Below are 20,933 nucleotides of genomic sequence, written 5' to 3' on the forward strand. Positions count from 1 at the left end.
TCAGACATTTACGGCAATCCTGATTTCGATGCTTTTAAAGCAATTAAGTAAATGTGATGATGAAGAAGAACTAAATAATCAAATATATAGTCAATAGGTATTTTCGTTTAAATGCCTAATGATATGAATAACTTTAAGCACATATATGTGTCCCTTAAACGTGACACTATAAGGATCTGTCCATAGTCAGTTTTGATAGAAAAATATATATTGCATTGATTTTATGAGAAAACCCGACGATATTACCGTCCGGTGGAAAAATCTGACACCGAGAACCGACATACCCATACTTTTCCTACTCGGATGTTGCATACCTTGTCTATAATAATATAACAGTAAAACACATTTCTTAAAAAAATTAATATATTGATATTTTATTGCATAAATAACAAGTTTAAACACATTTTAGGTGAAAAATCAATGTCACTAGCACCTTTGGATTAAGCATTGTCTGTAAAGTGTTTATTATATCCCTACCTATAAATTTTCTCCCTAAATTCCACGAATTTTTTGAAGCCCGAATACGCTTAGAGTATTATAGTTGTGACGAATGCAGTTCTATATATTGAATTGTCGGACTATTTTTCTCAGATGGTTCCGATCTTAGGTAAGCGTTATACAGTATTTGAAAACGGAAATCGATGCAACTAACAGCTGGCTTCTTTTGCAAAAATGATGTATTCGTCCGTCAATCATGAGTATTATTTCTTGACAGCTATATTTTTGTTTGTGAAATTATTAATAGAAGTTCAGAAAACTGAAAGGAAAATTGAAAATTATGTTGTAGTAGCTTTCAGAGGCAATGTATTTTTCTAATCGCAGCGTTAGAAAATTGATATCTTGGTCGATATTCGGTCTCGCGAGGTATCAATTTACGGACGCTGCTCGTAGCAAAATACCAAGCGTCAGACCGCTACTACAACATAATATTCCGTATATATTTTTGTATTGTCAAGAAAAAAATCATCTACAGCACAATAGTTAATCATTGTACTTTACTTTCTAAAGTGTGGATTAATTTATCTGGGAAGTATACATTTAACAAAATGCTTTAAAAAATCTCTGTGAATGCAGTTGTTCAAATCCGTATTAAGTCTAACGGCATGAAATGAAGATTGAAGGTTTTAATATTGACATAATGGTCCCAGTGCGACAATACAATAATCTTGTTTGCAATTGATAACACCATGTCCGCTTAACTTGTTTACAGATTACTGTCGTATTCATCATTGAGGTAACAAAGTGTTTAAACAACGCTAAACTTTCAAATTTTTGATACACATGCCTTTTTCCATTCACGGAGCTAAGGAACTAAGTTATGATCAAATGATCAAAAGAACACTAAAGAATGTATATACATGTACTGTATTTACGACATTGGACTTAAAATTCAGGTTTTGATAAAATCTGCAAATACTATACATTGTATCATCAAAGAGGTAGGGTAGTGGAGGGGCTCAATGTTCCGGTCATTAAAATGTTTCGAAACAAGAACATCAAAAACAATAAGAACATTAAGCAATTCACAAAAATAAAATAAAATTGAAGCTCAGATCTTCGAATGATATATTATGGTCTTATGCTATCATACATTAAGTATGCAATTACATGTATGTTGAATTAATTTTATGTTCACCAGAACAGCAACAATAATAACTGAAATACTTTAGACGTGAGTAAAATATTATTTGTAAAATTTAATCTTGTAACCCAAATATTTATATTAACCGGTCTAGTATATATTTATCAGTAACAACCGCCACGATCATAATGTATGAATCATCTGTAATTAGGTTCACGTATCAATAGCTTTGAAGTAGTATATAGGATACCTATAAACAGTAGGTAATCATAGCATAAACCCGGCCTAAGATGATAAATAAATCAGAAACTTAATGTAAATCAATCAATCAATCAAAGTTATCAATCGATCTTTTATGCATACTGTAAATATTAGATGGAACAGACTAGCATAACATAAATATAGCTCTCTTATCTACCTTTTTCAAGACCTATTGATGAAGATATCAAATGAAATACTTATCATCTGTTATTTTGTTCTTCTAAGAAATCTATGTGTGTGTGTGTACGTGCGTGCGTGCGTGCGTGTGTGTGTATATATTATAAACATAATTATATATATGTATATCATACCACATCTTAATAATGAAATCTAATTCAACTTTTACAGTTTAAGTCAATGCAATGATAATAACAAGTTAAGATTTAAAACTTGTCATTAATCTCTTAATAAATAACCTAACATTAAAACCCAAACTATTTTACAGAAAAGCAATCAAAAACTATTGCAATTACAATTGTACAAAAACCAGCAGGTAACCATGATAGATGACTTTCTTGTTACAAAAAAAAGTGTCTTGTATGTAACAATACAACAGCACTTTTAATTGATCACATATGTCGCCTAAATAAAGCAAATTAAGCAGTTGTAGTACCCGAGGTAGCACCGAATATAAACGGTAAGTGCCGATGCTAACCCGGTGTATTCCCGGTTGAGACCCGACTAGACACGGTTTCATCACGGTCCATCCCGACCATCGCCGATTTCGCCATGATTAAGCTACAGGTGATGCCGGTACTGTCCCGTTTACGCCCCGGTAATGTGCCGATGCTTCCCGGTTCATGTTTATGAGCATAAAACTGCTTGACCACGTTGACATCAGTCATTTGGTAAAAAGACAACAGAGATGCCACCAAAAGGAAAGGGAAACAAAGTTTACAACGTCTACAGAGGTTGAGGTTACTTTAGAAATGACTCAGGGAAGGGTCGAACCAGCCGGACAGTAAAGAAAGCTCGCCTCAGAAGAAAAAGCAGAGAATCGCCCTTCTTCGTCTTCACTTAACAAAATTATCCAAAGTAACACTTCAATAGTATATATACCTGTTCTAAAAATTGCCTGTTATCGACATGAGGTCGTGACGACAACGTCTATCACCGTTGTATAACCGGGACTTGCCGGCAATATCCGGGACATTAACGGGTCCCACTGGAGCGTTATCGCCAATAACCGTAATTTACATTGGCTCTACCGTAGCTCTGCCTGAATTTTACCGTGGCGACATCGTGTCATCACCGGGGCTTTGCCGTGTTTTGACATTGATTTACACGCATCCCAGTTTACTACGGTTTGTCACGGTATGGATGAGGTATAGATACGGTTGTTCCTCGGCGATTCCAGGTGCCAAGCCGATAGAACACGGTTCGGTGAGTGTCGATGTAAACATTTTAATACAACCGTCGCGATCTCCCAGTTTGTCCTGGTTCACCAAGTTTTGTCCCGGTACTTTAAAGAATCGCTACAACCCTACGCTGATTAACCGCGGTTGATCCCGTCGGACTAAACCGGTGCAAACCGGGATGCCAAACCGGGACTGTGTAAATGGGGCTTTAGTATTAAACACTCATGTAAAGATTTGAAAATTCAGCAGTAGTCCGGACAAATTTTGTGACGGTTAGATAGATAGACAGACAGACAGACGGCAAAGAAGTGGTCGTTATAACTCTCGATTACTATGTAGCAGTTGACACAATCTTTAAAATACTTAGAGGCCTTTTTATACAAGGGCCATATCTCATTCAACCGAAAAACCCTTATGATGTGCCCAAGTACTTGAGCTAGCGATTAATCCTGCAAAGTTGCATTCAAATTGCATTATTCGTATGACAAAAGTAGTCCGGATACTTTTATAGAAATAAAAAGGGCAATAACTCTGATACTTGAAAATGGGGACGATAAGCACAACTAGACTTGGTACTTATCATTATTTGTTTGGGTCGTCAGACCAAACAAATAATGGTAGCGAAATTTCAGAGTCTGATGCTATTAATTGCAAATGCCGAAAGTAGTCCACTTTTTTTGAAGCGGTTACCTCCCTTTATATGTACACTAACGACAAAAAAATCAGGGGAGATCACTGCGTAAAGATGGTCAAAGACAGGCACATTAATTTTCAAGCAAAATAATTCCCGAATGGTCGAAGATTTCTAATATTGTTTTATTGTATTATCTGATCGAAAATAAGTAAATACAAAGCGGACGTTCAATCTCTGACACAGAAGTTTACCAAGTAGTTCTCAAAACAGCTTAAAACTAGCGATTTAAAAGAAAGAAATATTTTTATTTTGTTACAAGTATCCAACAAATTACAACGCATTCAAAGTTTAAAAATAGCGTTGGCTTATATAATTGTCAATAAATGCACAATCACAAATTACGCGGATGAATATGATTTTATCAATGAAAATACTATTTTTAGCGATGTCGATTAAACCGAGTAGTGGAATATATAGATTCTACATGTCGGACTGTTTGGGCGAGAAGATTTTCTCTAAATTATTTACTTCAATTTTAAACAACAGGCTTATCCTGAACAAAATACCTCGAAATTGATAAGGATTACACACCCGAAATGCAATGGAAGTTCTAAATTTAGAATGACTTGATGTTATTCAGACATTGATTGTATAACTTCTCCGTGGTGCGGGTAACGCGCTCGTTTAGTGAGCGAGAGGTCTGGAGTTCAAATCCCAAAAGAGGAAACTTTTTTTAAAAATTCTTTTTTAAGTGTGTTTGTTAAGGAAGTAGCCATGATATGCAAGGATAAAGTGTAGCTGTCGTAAAAAATGAACATAAATGATATTTTGATGCAACTCTAGTTATGCAGAATTCCGTCTCTTGGTGCCTTGCAAAATGAATTATAATACATAAAAATAAACTTAAACAGGAAAATACATACAGATATACAGTACGAATTACATTGCAAAGATTAGAAAATAACAGAGAACTTACAGCCCTTTTATTCTTTATAAATATACATGCTTATAGTAAGCTCCAGGATTATTTACATCTGTATTAAACAACAGTTAAAGTCGTTACAAACCCTAATTTAGAATAATACGGTTTTCTTCAGGCCGTTCACATATAAATTCACCGTGGCTGAAGGGTTTCCGCGCTCGCTTAGGAAGCGAGAGGTCTGGAGTTCAAATCCCGGTAAAGGCAACTCATTTTTTTCAAATTGTTTAAGTAAAATAAATATTGGATTGAATATCAGTGTTGCAATTAGTCTTATAGACAATTTACTACAATTAAAACGCTGGAAAGCATTGGTGGCACTATACATATAATCTCACAACCTGTACCTTTCTTACATTCTGAGACCCAAACAAATTCAGCGCCTTCTGTGCTTTTTTTTATAAGGTGTGGATGAAATTACATCGGTAGTTTTTGAGGAGTAGTCCGGACAAGTTTTGTGACAGCAGACAGATGGACAAACGGACGGTCTTACAGACGACGGAGAAGTGATTCCTATATGTCGCCGCTACCCTGCTACCCTATAGCAGGTGACGCAAACAATTGATAAGGTTGCTTTCTTTCCTTGCGGAAAGTTGCCTTTATTAATCATGACAATCTAGAGGCAGGAAAAGAAGAATGATCATTTGTATTGTAGCATAAAATAAGGTTTGAATTCATGTATATCCTTTACGATCTTGGGATGAAAAATTTAAGCAACGCTACACTTGATACACTTTACCTTTATATATGTAATTATTTACCTTAGAAGCAATGTGATTCATTGCTGATCAAAAGAATGCTTCAAAAATGTTTGTACTCTAAAAAGAATATCATATTTCAATATCCCCAAAATTAATAAATGAAATAATTGGTTTTCGTATTATTTGATTTTGATTAAGAATTGACTTTGGATAAGTATTGCAGTTCTTGTATAGGGATGCTTCTATCATCTATGAAATATTATCTTGCGTCACAAAAGACTCATCCATTGCTTTCTTAAGGTAGAGCCAAATCAGCTATATGAATTACATGTATATACTTATGTCACATAATTAAATCATGGTGATAAAGTACTTGACCAAGGACCTGTACCATCATTTTCTATTTTTGTTTTTAAGCTAATGTATTATTTTGTATGAAAGTAAAAAATACTACATTATTTTCCTTTTGCTATTTTATTACATGCAGTGCTACATAAGCATCTATCATGCTTAAAATCATTATTTAAATGCTATAAAACTCATAAAAATAAAACTATATTCGTTTCTTAGGCATCATGTGCCAAAAAAAACAAAACAAAACAAAACAAGATATGTTACGCAAAAAAAGTGACGAATGCCCCGAAAAGATTTCTTCAGCATTGCAAAAAGGTATTATGAAAAGAAAAGGAAATGAAAGAAAGTTAATGCTGAATATTGTGTTAGTGTAATGTTGCTATTTTAATTAAACTAACCACCGTGGGGCATGGGGCTTGGATGCGACACATCATCTTGATGTGGTAGACATATATATGCCAAGTTATTTTAAATCCTTCAATGCATGGCAATGTTACAGTTTGCAAACTAATGTGTACCTTCAAACTCGTATGAACATAAGTACCTTCAAACTATTAAAGTGACCTTGGCCTTGGAGGTAGGAACATTGGTCTTACAACACGTCGTCCGGAAGTGGTAGACATTTACGCCAAGTTATTTTAAAACTTTTCAATGCATGACAAAGTTACAATCTGGATACGAATGTGTATCTTCAAACACTTCTTGAGAAAATGAGTACCTTCTAATTGTAAGACTGACCTTGGAGGTAGGAGCATAGGTCTTGAACATGTCGTCTTCTTGTGGGGGTAGTAGACATATATGCTATGTTATTTAAAAATCCATCCGTGCGAAAAAAAAGATATAGTTCAGACACAAATGTGTGTTCCTTTAAAGTCTATTTGTGAGAATGCGAAAGTGTGACATTGACATTTGACAAACGGACATTGGTCTAAAATGAAACTCATCACCATGATATGTTTTTCTTTTGTGCCAAATAATTTTAAAATCCTTCCATGCATGACAAAGCTACAGTTTGGACTTTTAGGTAGTGATAGTAGCCGCGACACATTGTCAAGATTAGGTAGACACTTGTGCAAGTTATTTAAAATCCTTCATGAACAACAAAGTAACAGTCCTGACAGGAATGTGTTTATCCTTTAATTCATAAGTGTGACCTTGACCTTGGAGGAAGGGACATCAGATTTGGACTCGACACGTCGTCTTGATGTAGTAGACATTTATGCCAAGTTATTTTAAAATCATTTAATGCAAGGCAAAGTCACAGTCCGGACACAAATGTTTGTACCTAAAATCTCTAATTGTGATGGCATGAATCTTCAAAATATAAGTGTGAGCTTGACCTTTGAAGAAGGGATGTGGTTCTTGAATGTGATACAACGTAGTGATGTGGTGGACATTTGTGCCAAGTTACTTTAAAATCATTCGATACATGACAAAGTTACAGTCTGGAAACGACAGTTGTGTAAGTGGGGACGCATGGATGGACAAACGGACATGAGCCTAAGCCGTGACAAATCATCTTGATGCGGTAGACATTGATGCCAAATAACAGTCCGAACACGAATGTGCGTACCTATTATGTGAAACTTCAAATATAAGTGTGACCTTTGTGGTAGAGAGACTAGAGACACATCGTCTTGATGTACAGACGGACAGACAGACAGACGGCCGGTACGATGTTAATATGACGCCCTTCTGAGGCTTTAAAAAAGAATCGGCGAGCGTCTTATATACTTAAGTGTTAAATGTCATTAAGAAATTGAATTGCAATAGGTGATGATTTACCTATTTATATAAAACAATGCATCTATAATCAAATGAATGATATTGTCAATTCATAACTTTAACCCACATTGTTTGATAAAACACAAGAAACAGAATAACAGCAAATGTTACACCTGATGAAGATGATACTAATACAATGGAATAAAAAGATAAAATTGTACTTCTGATATTCGATGATTGTATGTGATCGTTTATATAAAAACACGCGATATTCACAAAATAATGGACAATTTGTTCTAGAATAAGATATTTTCATACAATTAACACCTGCTACCAAATTAAGTATTATGTTGAGAATGTTCAGTTTACCTTGAAGTGAAATAAGAGCATTTTAATATCTTTAAAGGAACGTTCGTGTTGTTAATATCCATCAAGAGCAAAGGAAACATAAGACTCTCCTTGATTGAGTCTACTTAGGAACAATGGGAAAAGCAACATCTCTTACATACTCTTGTACATGCAGGCATTTTTCAATATAATTAAATATAATAGAAACAATAAAATGAAAAACATACCGACAATAACCAAATACAAATGTAGCTTTTCCCCTTAAATTATAATTGGCATTTGCCAATTTGACGAGACACTGTTGACTTGATACGTAATTACTGATAAAACATACATTAAAGTCACGAAGCATGGTGACACACAAATGCTATCACCATAGGCATTACATTTACGAGAACGTTGAAAAACTAACAAAGATATATCCCTTGTAAGAAGTCCTCACAAAGAGTACAGTTAAATTGGTGCAATATTTTCCTAACCTCGCATGATGATATTTTGGGTTATTACGTTACAGTAACGATAGTATCTACGTGAGCTGTTAACTTTGTAGATATCAAAAACGATTTTCACTAAGTTTGCTTTGTTTCTGAGCCTAATAGTTTGTAACTTCATTATAATCATTATAATAACGGTCACTCTTGATATCTGATTGTTTTATAAACTTAAATATATTCTCTTTTGAAAAGCATTGGCATTAGCAGCCTATTAAAATTTGTGACCGTGTGTAAAATGTACAATATTAAGGTAGACCATGGGTAATGGAAACCATGACGGACTGTAAAATTGACAACATAGGACAGTTATATGTCTTCAAAGTCACCTGTATGCAAAATCTAAATAAAATTTACGGTGTGGTTTATGAGTTATGGATATATTTCTGAACTAAGACTTTGCCATTAGATGGGCTTATTTTCAGAAATGAGGAAACTCTAGATAATCTGTAATATCGTCATTATAACAATGTTTTTCTATTCCCCATTGTTAAGAAACCAATAATAACATTCAGGTAACAAATCACACATGCAAAATGTTTGTTTCTAAACAAAATGTTCTTAACATGTATAAAAATGTTACCCTACCCCACCAACTTTAAACACTAATTTTACCTTTTCCCTTTCTAAAATGCCTTATTCAAAATATTCCTAAAATTTACCATAATGAAGGGCTGTTTTCAAAGTATGCCTAAATTTTCTTAAAGGTATATTGGTTGATCATGCGACATATAAAAATACTTTTACCGTGTAGTTTTTTATTTTATTAATCTTTGAAAATATCTGATATCAAAAGTACTATTAAGTTTGGCATTATTTAGCAAATTAATACCTACAATAATTATATAATTTAAATCAAACCTTTCTTTCTTCCATAAATGATCAGAGAGATACATAAATAATGTTAAAAAGAGAAGAAAAAAAAGTTGCCTCTTCAGGGGTTTGAACCCACACCCCTCATTTTCAATGTAGTTTGCAAGCGATTTATGCCTATTTGAATACTCTTCAAAGTGGAGGTAATGCATTACCCGTGGTCTGCATTAAGTAGTTTGGATATGTTAATTTATTTCATATTTAGGTATAACAAAAATCTATTAACTAATTAATTAATTAATTGATCAATTAATTAAATGCACTGTCAACGTGTGTGTGGTTTAATTTGATATGAAAAAACACTAACATTTTTTACTTGTAAATAAACTGCGCCTACATTATCGATGCATAGATTCGATGCATAATCACATAGAACTTTTATCAACATATTGTAATCAAGCAACATTTTATAAGAATGTCCAAAGGATATTTTTTCTATTGTTTTTATCAATATTTGAAATACTTATGACACATATGTGTTCTTTGTAGATCTATTTATTTTTAGAAATAGGTAAAATATTTATCTTACAGTAAACTAGCCCTTCTGGCAAGGAATCAATTTATGCGAAAAAAACAAACAGATAATGGTTTATTACAAAACCTTTACTCTTGCGACATAATTTTCTTGAAAATGTCATTCGCAAATGTTTCTATAGTGATTGAGTGGAAGCGCCGTCTAACGAATGTAACAAAAAGGGTTATTTTATCACATTCATATGTAATCAGTATCTAATGGTTATATACGGATGTCAAAAAAACCTAAAACTATTAAATCTATAATCTAACATACTAGATCAAATTAGGTACTTAAAACGTAAGCATATGAAAAATTATAATACGCTGAACATTTTTTATTTCAATGCAAAAAATTTAATTATCAGAGGATAGAACTTTTTAGAAATACAAGAGAATTTCATCCTCTCAGTACGCAAAAGTTACTTTTTGGTATAAATACTTTTACATATTCTCAAAACATGCTTTTATTTCATCATGTTCATCGGTTTATTAAAGAAACGAAAAGGTTTATATAGTTTAACAACATTTGATCTTCTTTTATACTTTGTTTTTATGGTTCTAAACAAATTGTTAGACTATTGTCAGCTGTCAAAATTCATAGTAAAACTTTTGTAGGGGGTAGGCGACGTGTTTTTTTGTTGTTGTTTTTTTTGTCTTTTTTTCATATATCATAAAATATATTTATTTACAATTTCTTTTTTCTGATTATTTTTTCTTAGATTTCAACTTAATTAATCATACTTTACATAATTATGTCTTTTTCACATCTATTTTTAAATAACATTGCAGTCAGTATTTCAGGGGAGGGCCCCCGATAATGTTGTTATAACTTTTGGCCCAACCCTTTTGTATATTTACATTAATGTTTTTATGTATAATTGTGAAAATTTATGTTTGTATGTATATATATATACAATAAAATATGTTTAAACTAAACTAAACTAAAAATTATAAAGTAATGTCCTTAAAATTAGATTAAATATCAATATTTATAGCGATTTTTTGCCCGTTTAAACCCTTTTAATTTTTGAAGACATTTTGGGCAATAAAATTAATTACTCTGAAAAAAACGGAAAGATGAAATGGATTAAAATTTTTGTTCATAAGTTATTGGTATAGATCATCAATTAGTATAGTGTTAGAAATGTTAAATCAAAGTACTGAACTTACTGGATGCGACGGATATGAAAATGGAATTGCATAAATGCTGTCAAAAAAGATCATCTACAGAGGGCATTTAAATTTTTATGCTCGAGTTTATGGGGCTTAAATAGAGACATCCATTTATGATCCCAACACATGTATAAGGTTTCATGTGAAAATTTTCTGGTTTCTTTCGAAAACTGATGTTAAATGTTTCAGTTTTAAATGAATACCACCAGTATATACTAAGCGTTCTAAAGATTGGTTTGCTTACAAAGCTTTAACCAATATTTTTCAAACTTCAAAAAGGCTATTACTCTGTTAAATCTATGTTCACAGAGTAACCTCCATTTCTGATCCCGCAAACATATACATTTGTATTTGGTTTAAAATAAATGCATACAGTTCTTAAAATTGATGTTACATACTAAACCTTTAAGGACTCCACCGAGGTAATATGGCATAACAAGACTGGAAATGATTTTTTGAGATGAAGGTCTAGCTCAATAACTTGTATGCACACTTTCCCAATAATTATTTTTGTTGTGGAAGAAATTCAAATTGTTTTTAGGCTTTTGGACCTCAGTGGAGTCCCATTGACCAAGAATTTTACGTGCTTACAGATGGCTAATGATCAGTCAAATTCAATGTCAGAGTAATGGTGCTTGGATAGTCACCTCTATTTATGGTCACAAAAACATGCATTAAGATCAAAGTAAATACCTTCAGCAAGTTTACAAAGGGCATAAATCAGTAAAACCCGTGAGGTTTTGGATAAATTTTGTTTTAAAAAGTGACATCAAATGATGATCCCGAAGACATGTATTTAGTTTCAAATGAATACCTTTAGTATTCAATGATTATATTACATGAGAAGAATAAAGCATGATTAATCTGGTTCAAAATGGTCCATAATTCTGTCAAAAACTATGCTAGAGTTATTGGCTTTGTATCTCAAGTCTTTTTTATACAAGTGACACGAAACCTGGCAATACTCTAAGTTTTATTTGTTCAAATTTCGGTCACACATAAGTTATTTTAGTAAAACATAATACGGGGAAGTCAAAGCCCGGGCCCGCGAAGCGGGTCCGGGCTTTGGCTTGCCCGGCTATAGACTACACGTGTATATTTAAAAGGAAATCAAATAAAAAACAATTTAAAAATATATTGAATTCTATACCTATCAACGAAATTTTCAGTGTCAGTACTAGTCGGGCGCCGCCATTTACAATGTAACTCAATGATAATAGGCGGGGTATTCCGATAACGGAACAAATCTCAACTTTTCGGATATATAATAATCGTCGAGTGTTCCGAGTGAAAACGGAAGCGGTGCATGTAATACCGAATGACACCTTTAAAACGGAAAGAATGAAAGGAATTTTTAACGACTTCCCCGTTCATAGGCTTTGCCTAATTTCATATTATTTTTCTCTAGAATCAGGGACATTTAATAAATGTGGTTGAACAGTGCACACATATTATGCAGACTATAAAAAAGGTCAAGATTTGTTAAGGGGGAGAAAATCATTTAAATAGACGACACAAGGTCGGCCCAACATGTAGGCAGTGCCTGCATGTATGTATAGTCTAAGTCATTATGTCGACACATTGAACTGAAATAATTTTATGACGTGAAGCTCAGCTGGGGTCCAGGTTCCAATAAACAAGGACTTAGATTTATCTAATAGCGAGCTCGACGAGCTGGCCCGAAGGGCCTGCTCGCAAAGCGAGCTTTACGGTAACGCGAGTACCTGCTAAGTGATGGTTTTGAAAACTTTCGTCCAAAGTACCAAATTGGACACATCGCAACCTTTCGAATTTAAAGATAACGATAAAAACTGAGGAATTCTGACTAAAAACGGATGTGTAGACTGGTCACCCGCGCACGTTTATGGGAACCATAATTGGACAGGGAACCAGAATAGCGAAAGCTGTGTATAAAAAATGAAAATCGAAGGCGCCATTTTGTTTGAAATCTGATAAATAAAAACAATTTTTTGTCGAATTTTGTTGTGAAAACTATCTAGAATGAAAGAAAATGGTCTAACTAAGAAAATGAATCCGAACACCAATATCTTTTATTCAGTCGTTAACGCTGTACAGACGTTTAAAGTATTGTTTACGTGACGTCACAATGTAGCGCCAAACAGCACGTGCAAAACAAACAAATCAAGTACGCTTTTTTAATGTCGCAAACGTATTAAGTTTTACATTTATTTCACTTTAAATAATCTTTATTTCGCTTGAAAAATTATAGAGTGAAATAAAATAAACAAAGTTTTATCAACGTTTTCAAAACTCGTTATTCATTTCACGACAGGGGCGGAACCATATTAAACACAGTACGTGTGACGTCACACGCACTCGTTACTGCATTTGAAATTAAAATAAGCGATTATTTCATACTATTTCACGTAAAAGGTACATCGAGCTCGCTTTGAGGCTTTGCCTTTTTCATATTACTTTTCTCTCAATATGCCTTTATTGATAGAGAGAAAAAATGGGGCCAGGGTGTCGTGGTGGTGTCTTCAGTTTAATGGTCTATTCAATTTTGTTTCTCTATTAAAATGTTCAATTTGAGTTATATCTTAGTCTTGGTTACGGATAGTTTTTATCTAGAATATAGATCGAACACAAGTATGACAGGTTAACGAAAAGCACAAAACAAGACAGAACGTTGGTGACATATCGTACTGTCACCATCGTACTGTCGTCAAAATTTTGTGGGATCTCGTGAACTGCAAAAAACAGTATTCTCCCTCGTGGCTACGGTACTCGTGAAAATACTGTTTTTAAAGCTAGCTCGATGAAATAAAATTTCATCTAACACACAAACAAACAAATATCCTCTATATATCATAACATTACAAGTATTATAATTTAAATTCATGTAGAATACCTAACCCTCATTTATAGCGGCTACACGGTCAATGTATCTTCTTTATTATTTTTTATGCCACCGCAGTTGCGATGCGGTGGCATATAGCGATTCACCTGTGTGTTATATAGATTATATAGTGAACTTAAAAAATCTTCTTGTGAAAAACCACTAGTCCAATTCCAACCAAACTTGGCAGGATAGATCCTTGGGTAAAGGGCTTCCAAAGTTGTTCAAAGAATTTCATTTCCAAAAGGAATTCTAAGAATAAATTCAAAACATCTTATTGTAAAGACCCACAGGACCTAGAGTATAGATATTTTGCATAAGGCATTGTCTGGTAGGCCTCTACCAAGAATGTTCAAATTATAGCCCTGGGGTCAAATTTGGCCCCGTCTCGGGGGTCACTGATTTTCACTATATGTAAATACATGTATAGTAAAAACTAAAATACCTTATTGTCTGATGGTACAAGGCTTAGAGCTTTGATATTTGGTATATGATATCATCTATAGGTACTCCACCAAAATTGTTTAAATTTTGCCTCTTGTGTCAAAATTAGCCTTTTCCTTTTATGTATACAGTGCTCCTCTTAGTTCACAGTACTTAGCGCTTTGAAACCAGAAAGAAAACAACAAATGAAACTTCTGGTACAAAAATTGTCATTAGCTATTACATATAGGTATTTCCTGCTGTATGGCACAAGGAAACAGCAATATATTCAGTCAAAGTCAATTTTAATGGACCAAACATAGACCATATGTCGGCCATTTTGAAAACAATGCGTCATCATTGAAATCGCGGTAATTGTGTTACATTTAAGTTTTTTCATGCTTAAGTTAAAATTCCTACATGTTATTTTGCTTGATTAAATAAATATTTAAATTACCCTTACTTTGGAACTAAAAATTTATTTCTTCAAGAATCAAGAACATTAAGTAAATGATGATTGTTTCAGACATATGCACAAATTTAATGGACTATTATTGCTTTTTTGCAGAAATTTGTAAAATGTTGTTCTGTTTTACGTAAAAATCTAGAGATTTAAAATATTTTGTACAGACACTTTGTTGCATATGTGTATAGATATAATATGTCAATTCTGACCAATTTTAACACTGGTCACATGAAAATATGCCATTACCGTGAAATAAGTGATGACGCGTAATTAGTGATGTTGAGTATATATATAGTAAAAACTTAAAAAAATCATCTTCTCAAAATAGACAAAGGCTAGAGGTTAGATATTTTGCATGGAACATTGTGTAATGAACCTTTACCAAGATTGTACAAATTAAAGCCCTGGGGTTTAAAATATTGATTTTGTCTATCTACATAATAGTAAAAAAAAATCTTAATAATCTTATTGTCTGTTCAAAGGTACAAGGCTAAGAGCTTTGATATTTGGTATATGATATCATCTATAGGCACTCTACCAAAGTTGTTCAAATTTTGTCTCTAGTGTCAAAATTAGTCCCGCCCCGCTTCGAGGGTCATAGGTCTTCTTTTATGTATATAGTAAAAACTTTAAAAAAATCATCTCTTCTTAATTCACAAAGGCTAGAGGTGAGATATTTTGCATGGTACACTGTGTAGTAAACCTCTCGCATGACTGTTCAAATTATAGCCCTTGGGTCAAAATTGGCCCCGCCCCAGGGGTCATTGATTTTCAGTCATTAACAATGAACATATACTAAAATTTTAAAATCTTTTTGCCTGAAGGTACAAGGCTTAGAGCTTTGATATTTTGTTTATAATATCATCTACCTCTACCGAAGCTGTTTAAATTATGTCTCTAGTTTTAAAATTGCCCTGCCTAAGAGGCGATAGTTTACCTTATATGTATATTGTAAAAAAAACTTGAAAACTCTTCTTCTCTGAATCGACAAAGACTAGAGGTTAGATATTTGGCATGAGACTTTGTGAAGTGTACCTCTACCAAAATTGTTCAAATTTTAGCCCTTGGCTCAAAACTGGCCCCTTCCCCGGGGGGCATTGATTTTTCACTATGTACATATAGTAAAAAAATTAAGACTTATTGTCTGAAGGTGCAAGACTGAGAGCTTTGATGTTAGCTTTATAATATCATGCATATGTCCTCTTCCAAAGTTGTTCCAATTTTGTGTTGTCAAAATTGGCCCTGCTCGGGGCATTGATTTTCATTATGTACAGATATTAAAAACAGAAACTTAAACAAATGTTTTCTGAATTGAAGATAGCTACAGCTTAGATATTTGACATGAAATGTTTGGTGGACCTGTATCAAGATTGTTTGAATTAAACCCTTGGGTCAAAATTTTGCCTTGCCCAAGGGGACAGTGACCTACTTTCTTGTCTTTTGATGTACAGCCATGAAATTTGGACTATGTGCACATTTTTTTTGTAAAATGGAACTTTAATAGCAGGTGATTTAGATTTTGAGGATGTGAGCTACTTTTTTATCCTTTAATGTGCAGCTATGAAATTAGAACCATGTGCACAGATTAAGATTTAAAGTGAACTTTGATATCAGCTGGCCTAGATTTTGACAAAGTGTCTTACTATGTTGTCCTTTGATGTACAGTCATTTTTGGCCATGTGAAATATGACCTTCACCACCAAATTCATTAGACTAAACTGCATTGATAGATTCCTACTCTGAGTTTTATTTGAATAAAATAGATTTAACCACTAATCTAATAATAAGAATATTATATATGTCAGTGATCTATGCATTATGACAATCTTCAATTGTATAGAAACAAAAAAATATGTTCCTACATTACTATTAAGTGTTGTATTAATGCGGTGGCATAGCATTTTTCACAAATGCAATCTTGTTTTTTTTTTAATTATCATAATTATTTCCTGGGGGGATGGGAGTTACGTCGCACTAACACAGTACAGGTCATTTGGCGATTTTCCAGAGGTTTCCGTCCATTCATTGTTTCCGGTTTCAGGCTCGATGAGGCACCCGAGTAGTACCACCGACGTCCCGCAAGCTAGCTGGATAGCTTCCACATATGAACGATTATTTCGAATATAGAATTTGTACAATAACTAATCATGATAATTTCAGTGTTATCAATTGCGTTGTTATATAAATAAATAGCATAAATTTGATATTTATTATTTTCTGGTCTATTTTATCTACGATACTGCTACTTGTGGTATAAATGTACAAAGATAAAATATTTATTCTGTTTAAGACACAAAATAAACTAAAAACATTGTAATTAAAATTAAACCAAAAACATCTATAAAATAAAATTAATTGGGAATTACAGAGTTATTGCATCAGCTAGATAAATTTATGATATTTCTCTAAGATAAATTAATCAGAATATGTAATGCATGTATAACTTTACCTTTGTCAAACGTAGGTTGGTCGCTCATTTTATTGAAACATTCTCTCCTTAATGAAATTAATAACTGTATTAATCTAGGAGGGAATCTTAGCGAACTCCTCCTCGGTACCGCGGTGGAAACTTGATCGATGCCACTTGGAGTTATATTGACGGTATTTTCTAAAATATTATCTCTCAATATAATAGAATTTAATGTTTTGTTCCCTTCTCGAGAAATTCCTGTCAAAGTCATTATGTCATCCGTCTTTTGAGAATATCCAAGTTTTAAAGTAATTAGTTTGATTTTATAGATAACATCATTTAACTTTTTGAAAGGAAAAAAAATGGTAAACCAGATAAAATAAATTGTTAAGTAGTAATCCTTCAACACAATTACTCAATAATATTTTTAAGAAAAAAACAAACTGTTATTTCCTTCCTTTCTTTAGATAAAATGATGTCATAAATTGCACTCAGATCACTACTAATAGAAGCACACATAGTTGACACGTTTCTACGAGAGTGTTGAATTCTTTAATAGCCGTCCTGATAAACGAGATTGCACTGATAACGTTAAAGCTATAATAAAACTCAAACGATAAAGTCATAATAAACATTTGAGATAATATTCGCTACCGTTTGCAATTAAATTCCTTGTGTTTAACCACTACATACAGATAAAATATTACGTTGGTCATTGAATTTTATATCTATGTATTTATTTTTCTTTTGAATAAAATTTAAAAATAATTGACTAAATATATAGATATAAAATGATATATTTGTCATATAATTCATTATCTATGTTTCTCATAAAATGTCCACATTTAATTTCAAGACTGTTCTCACTAATAACTCAGAAGAAATACTGTTTTAATTTTCAATGATGCCTTTTTGAGCTTAAACTAACACTAATAAAAGAATAAAACCGTTCTTAAAGAAATCAAACATACACCAGGAAGATTTCTAAAATCCACTTTTAGTTATATCTGGCACTCCAGAGTGTTTAGTATGGGAAAACGTAGTGGAATATATGCTATTTAGAAGAATTGTAATTGGTTACTAAGAGAAAAATACACTATCGACAAAATGTCTTCCTGTGCTAGGAGTTTGCAAAGGAACAATAAATGTAACCTAATTTGATTTGCTAGTAAACAAGAAATCTTCAGATTTTGTTAACCGTTTCATTGCTACATATTTTGTAATCATTTGTTAGTTAATTATGCAACTTATACTTTAATAGATGGCATATAGGGGAAATAAACGAAATACGAATCGACGTTTAATAACAGTAAAAGCACATGATGTCACAGGGACTCGTTTACAGTAACCTAAATAAATTGATTTCATTACAATGTTTTGAACAATAACCTTCACGATGTGTTACTCAAAACTCTGTTAATTTTACCCGTCCGTTAAATAAACTTACTCACCATTGTGTAAAAATCAAAAAAAAAAACATGTTGCTTAACGGTGCTCCGTTTGGGCGCGAAACATGACAGTACGATGGTGACTTTTCGAAAGTACGATAGTGACAGTACGACATTACGCATAATGATTTTGCATGACCTTTCATAGTGATGCTTCTGTATTTTATTAATAGGCTGCACAGCTGATATCAATAGGCTGTTAAGATGTTAGGTGACCTCCTTAGGATGCTAGGCTGTCGACGTTAGGCTTCTTTACGTTAGGCAAACTCCTTAGACCCAGGTCGTCAGTAATTTAAGCTTCCTCTTCCGACTGCGAGACAATTTGCCTACTCAGTCAACTAAGCCATCAGACTGCCACCTCAGGAAGCAAGCCAATTTTACAGACATGATTGTACAAAACTATTTACAAAACAATGCCAATGTTACAGTTTCATACAAATAGTAGACAAATGTATAATTATCAATATGTAAGATCAATTAGGATCAATTGAAAAACGAACGCAAAACATTTTACATTTATTTACAAGATGAGTACTATCGTCGTCTTAATTGTAGCGCAGTTCCATATATAATTAAATCACTCGCTTTCAAATAGACAAAATTCGTCTAAGATTTAATTAATATGACGTAACAATAAAACTTATGTTCAACGTAAAATTACATATTGCGACATTTAACAGTAGTGTTGCAACATTAAACTGTAAGGGAAATTCGTGTGACATTTAACGTTAACATTGCGACATTTAACGGCAAATGATTTTGCGACAATTAGCGGCGGTTGCGACATTTAGCGGCAATGGTGCGACATTTAGCGGCAAGTGCGATAGTTAACGACATATAACGGCGCCACATTGTCCAAACAGAACACCGTACACTATTCCCTTATCAAAAAGATAGGGCTATCAATTCTATTATTACATGATGTACAATGTATGCACAGCTTACACGCCATATGACGTCATTTATGATATCAAACCAAATTACGGCAGGAAAATTACTTCTACGCTAAATCACGAGGGGTGGAACCTCATATGTATCTCAAAAATGAGTATCGGTAAAAATTATATGTGAATTTCCGCTGCACCACATGTGAAGCATGACACCAGATGTGACTGTAAAAAAAGGTCAATCGCACTTTAAGTTTTCATCTTTTTAAACATTTATATAAAATTCCATCCTTTAAAATTGTAAATGTAAAATTGAAATGTGATTCTACCCCCCTGACTCTCCTCAATATTACTCATTTTTGTTTTGGATTTCTATGCAGTCTTCATCGAGATATTCTCTCCGTCGTGGGTGTGTCCAAAACATGCAATGTGAATGAAGAAAATGTCACTTAACGGACTCAAAAACAAAGATTTTACAAAATCTCACTACAGACCGATGCTTACATTCAGACAAATCCTGATTTAAACATTTATGGAGACTTAGCCACGAAGGGAATCGCTGCTCAAAATTGCATTTGAGCTCCATATGTGCTGAAGAGATCCATATGTGCATCATGTAAAAAAAATCAGCAACATAATTACGCATCACTTTCATAAAGCAATCTATAATTTATTCTTTTGTGTATCATTTCTTAATAAAGACTATTATCCGAAATAGACACATTTTCACGAGACGAGCTTGAATAACATAGTATCCATATAGAAAGAGATAAAAGACATTCTGCATACCAAAGGTTTTGTAAATAAGTAGATATGCTGGAAGGCCTTGCTTATTTCGATTTATTGACGTCATCTTGACTGCAATAATTCTCTTTTTATGCTGTCATGCATTAATTGATTATCTAACTATTCACTCGACTGCACTGCCTGCTTAATAGAGGAGTTATGCAAAGCGGGTTTGAATGTGTTATGACGCTGGAAGAAAGTTAGTGATAAACTATTTGGAAAAGATCGAAGGTATTTTGCATATTTATTGTCCACATCAAAGAACGTCTTTGCATGATATTTACATGGTTCACTCCATACCTATAGTCGCAATTATTGGTCAATGCCTATTTGACTTATTTTATGCCTGCTCTGTAACTCTTTGAATTATTTTAAAGAAACTTTAACAAATCTTAACTGCATTGAGCGGACATTCATAACTCATAATGCACATAGATTGTTTCATGAAAATGTTCATGTACGCAAAACGATCACTAAACTTATTTTTCGCTTTATAACTATTATTTCAGTGGGAACTGTAAATTATAAAGCACTTTCGTAATTCGTTTCTTTTCTTTTGTTTCTTTTCAGGAAAATGGGTCGTTTTCTAGGTACAAAAAAAGAAAGGTTTAAAACTGTCAAGAATAAAACTTCGTGTATCGTGAAAAGAGGAAGTCGT

General features: G+C 33.2%; 1 protein-coding gene across 1 annotated transcript in view; it reads right to left on the minus strand.

Moving 5' to 3' along the window:
- Positions 1-17,872, minus strand: part of LOC132713198 (calcitonin gene-related peptide type 1 receptor-like) — a gene marked incomplete at its 3' end in the record, with an annotated part of 88,644 nt that extends 70,772 nt beyond the window's left edge. Inside the window, 1 exon segment of the mRNA XM_060695682.1 lies at positions 17,194-17,872. Within this exon segment, the coding sequence (XP_060551665.1) occupies positions 17,194-17,425 (232 nt within the window).
- Between the last annotated feature and the right edge of the window lie 3,061 nt (positions 17,873-20,933).

Source organism: Ruditapes philippinarum, unplaced genomic scaffold (assembly GCF_026571515.1).
Source record: "Ruditapes philippinarum isolate M1 unplaced genomic scaffold, ASM2657151v2 ctg1050_1_1_1_1, whole genome shotgun sequence".
Lineage (NCBI taxonomy): Eukaryota > Metazoa > Mollusca > Bivalvia > Venerida > Veneridae > Ruditapes > Ruditapes philippinarum.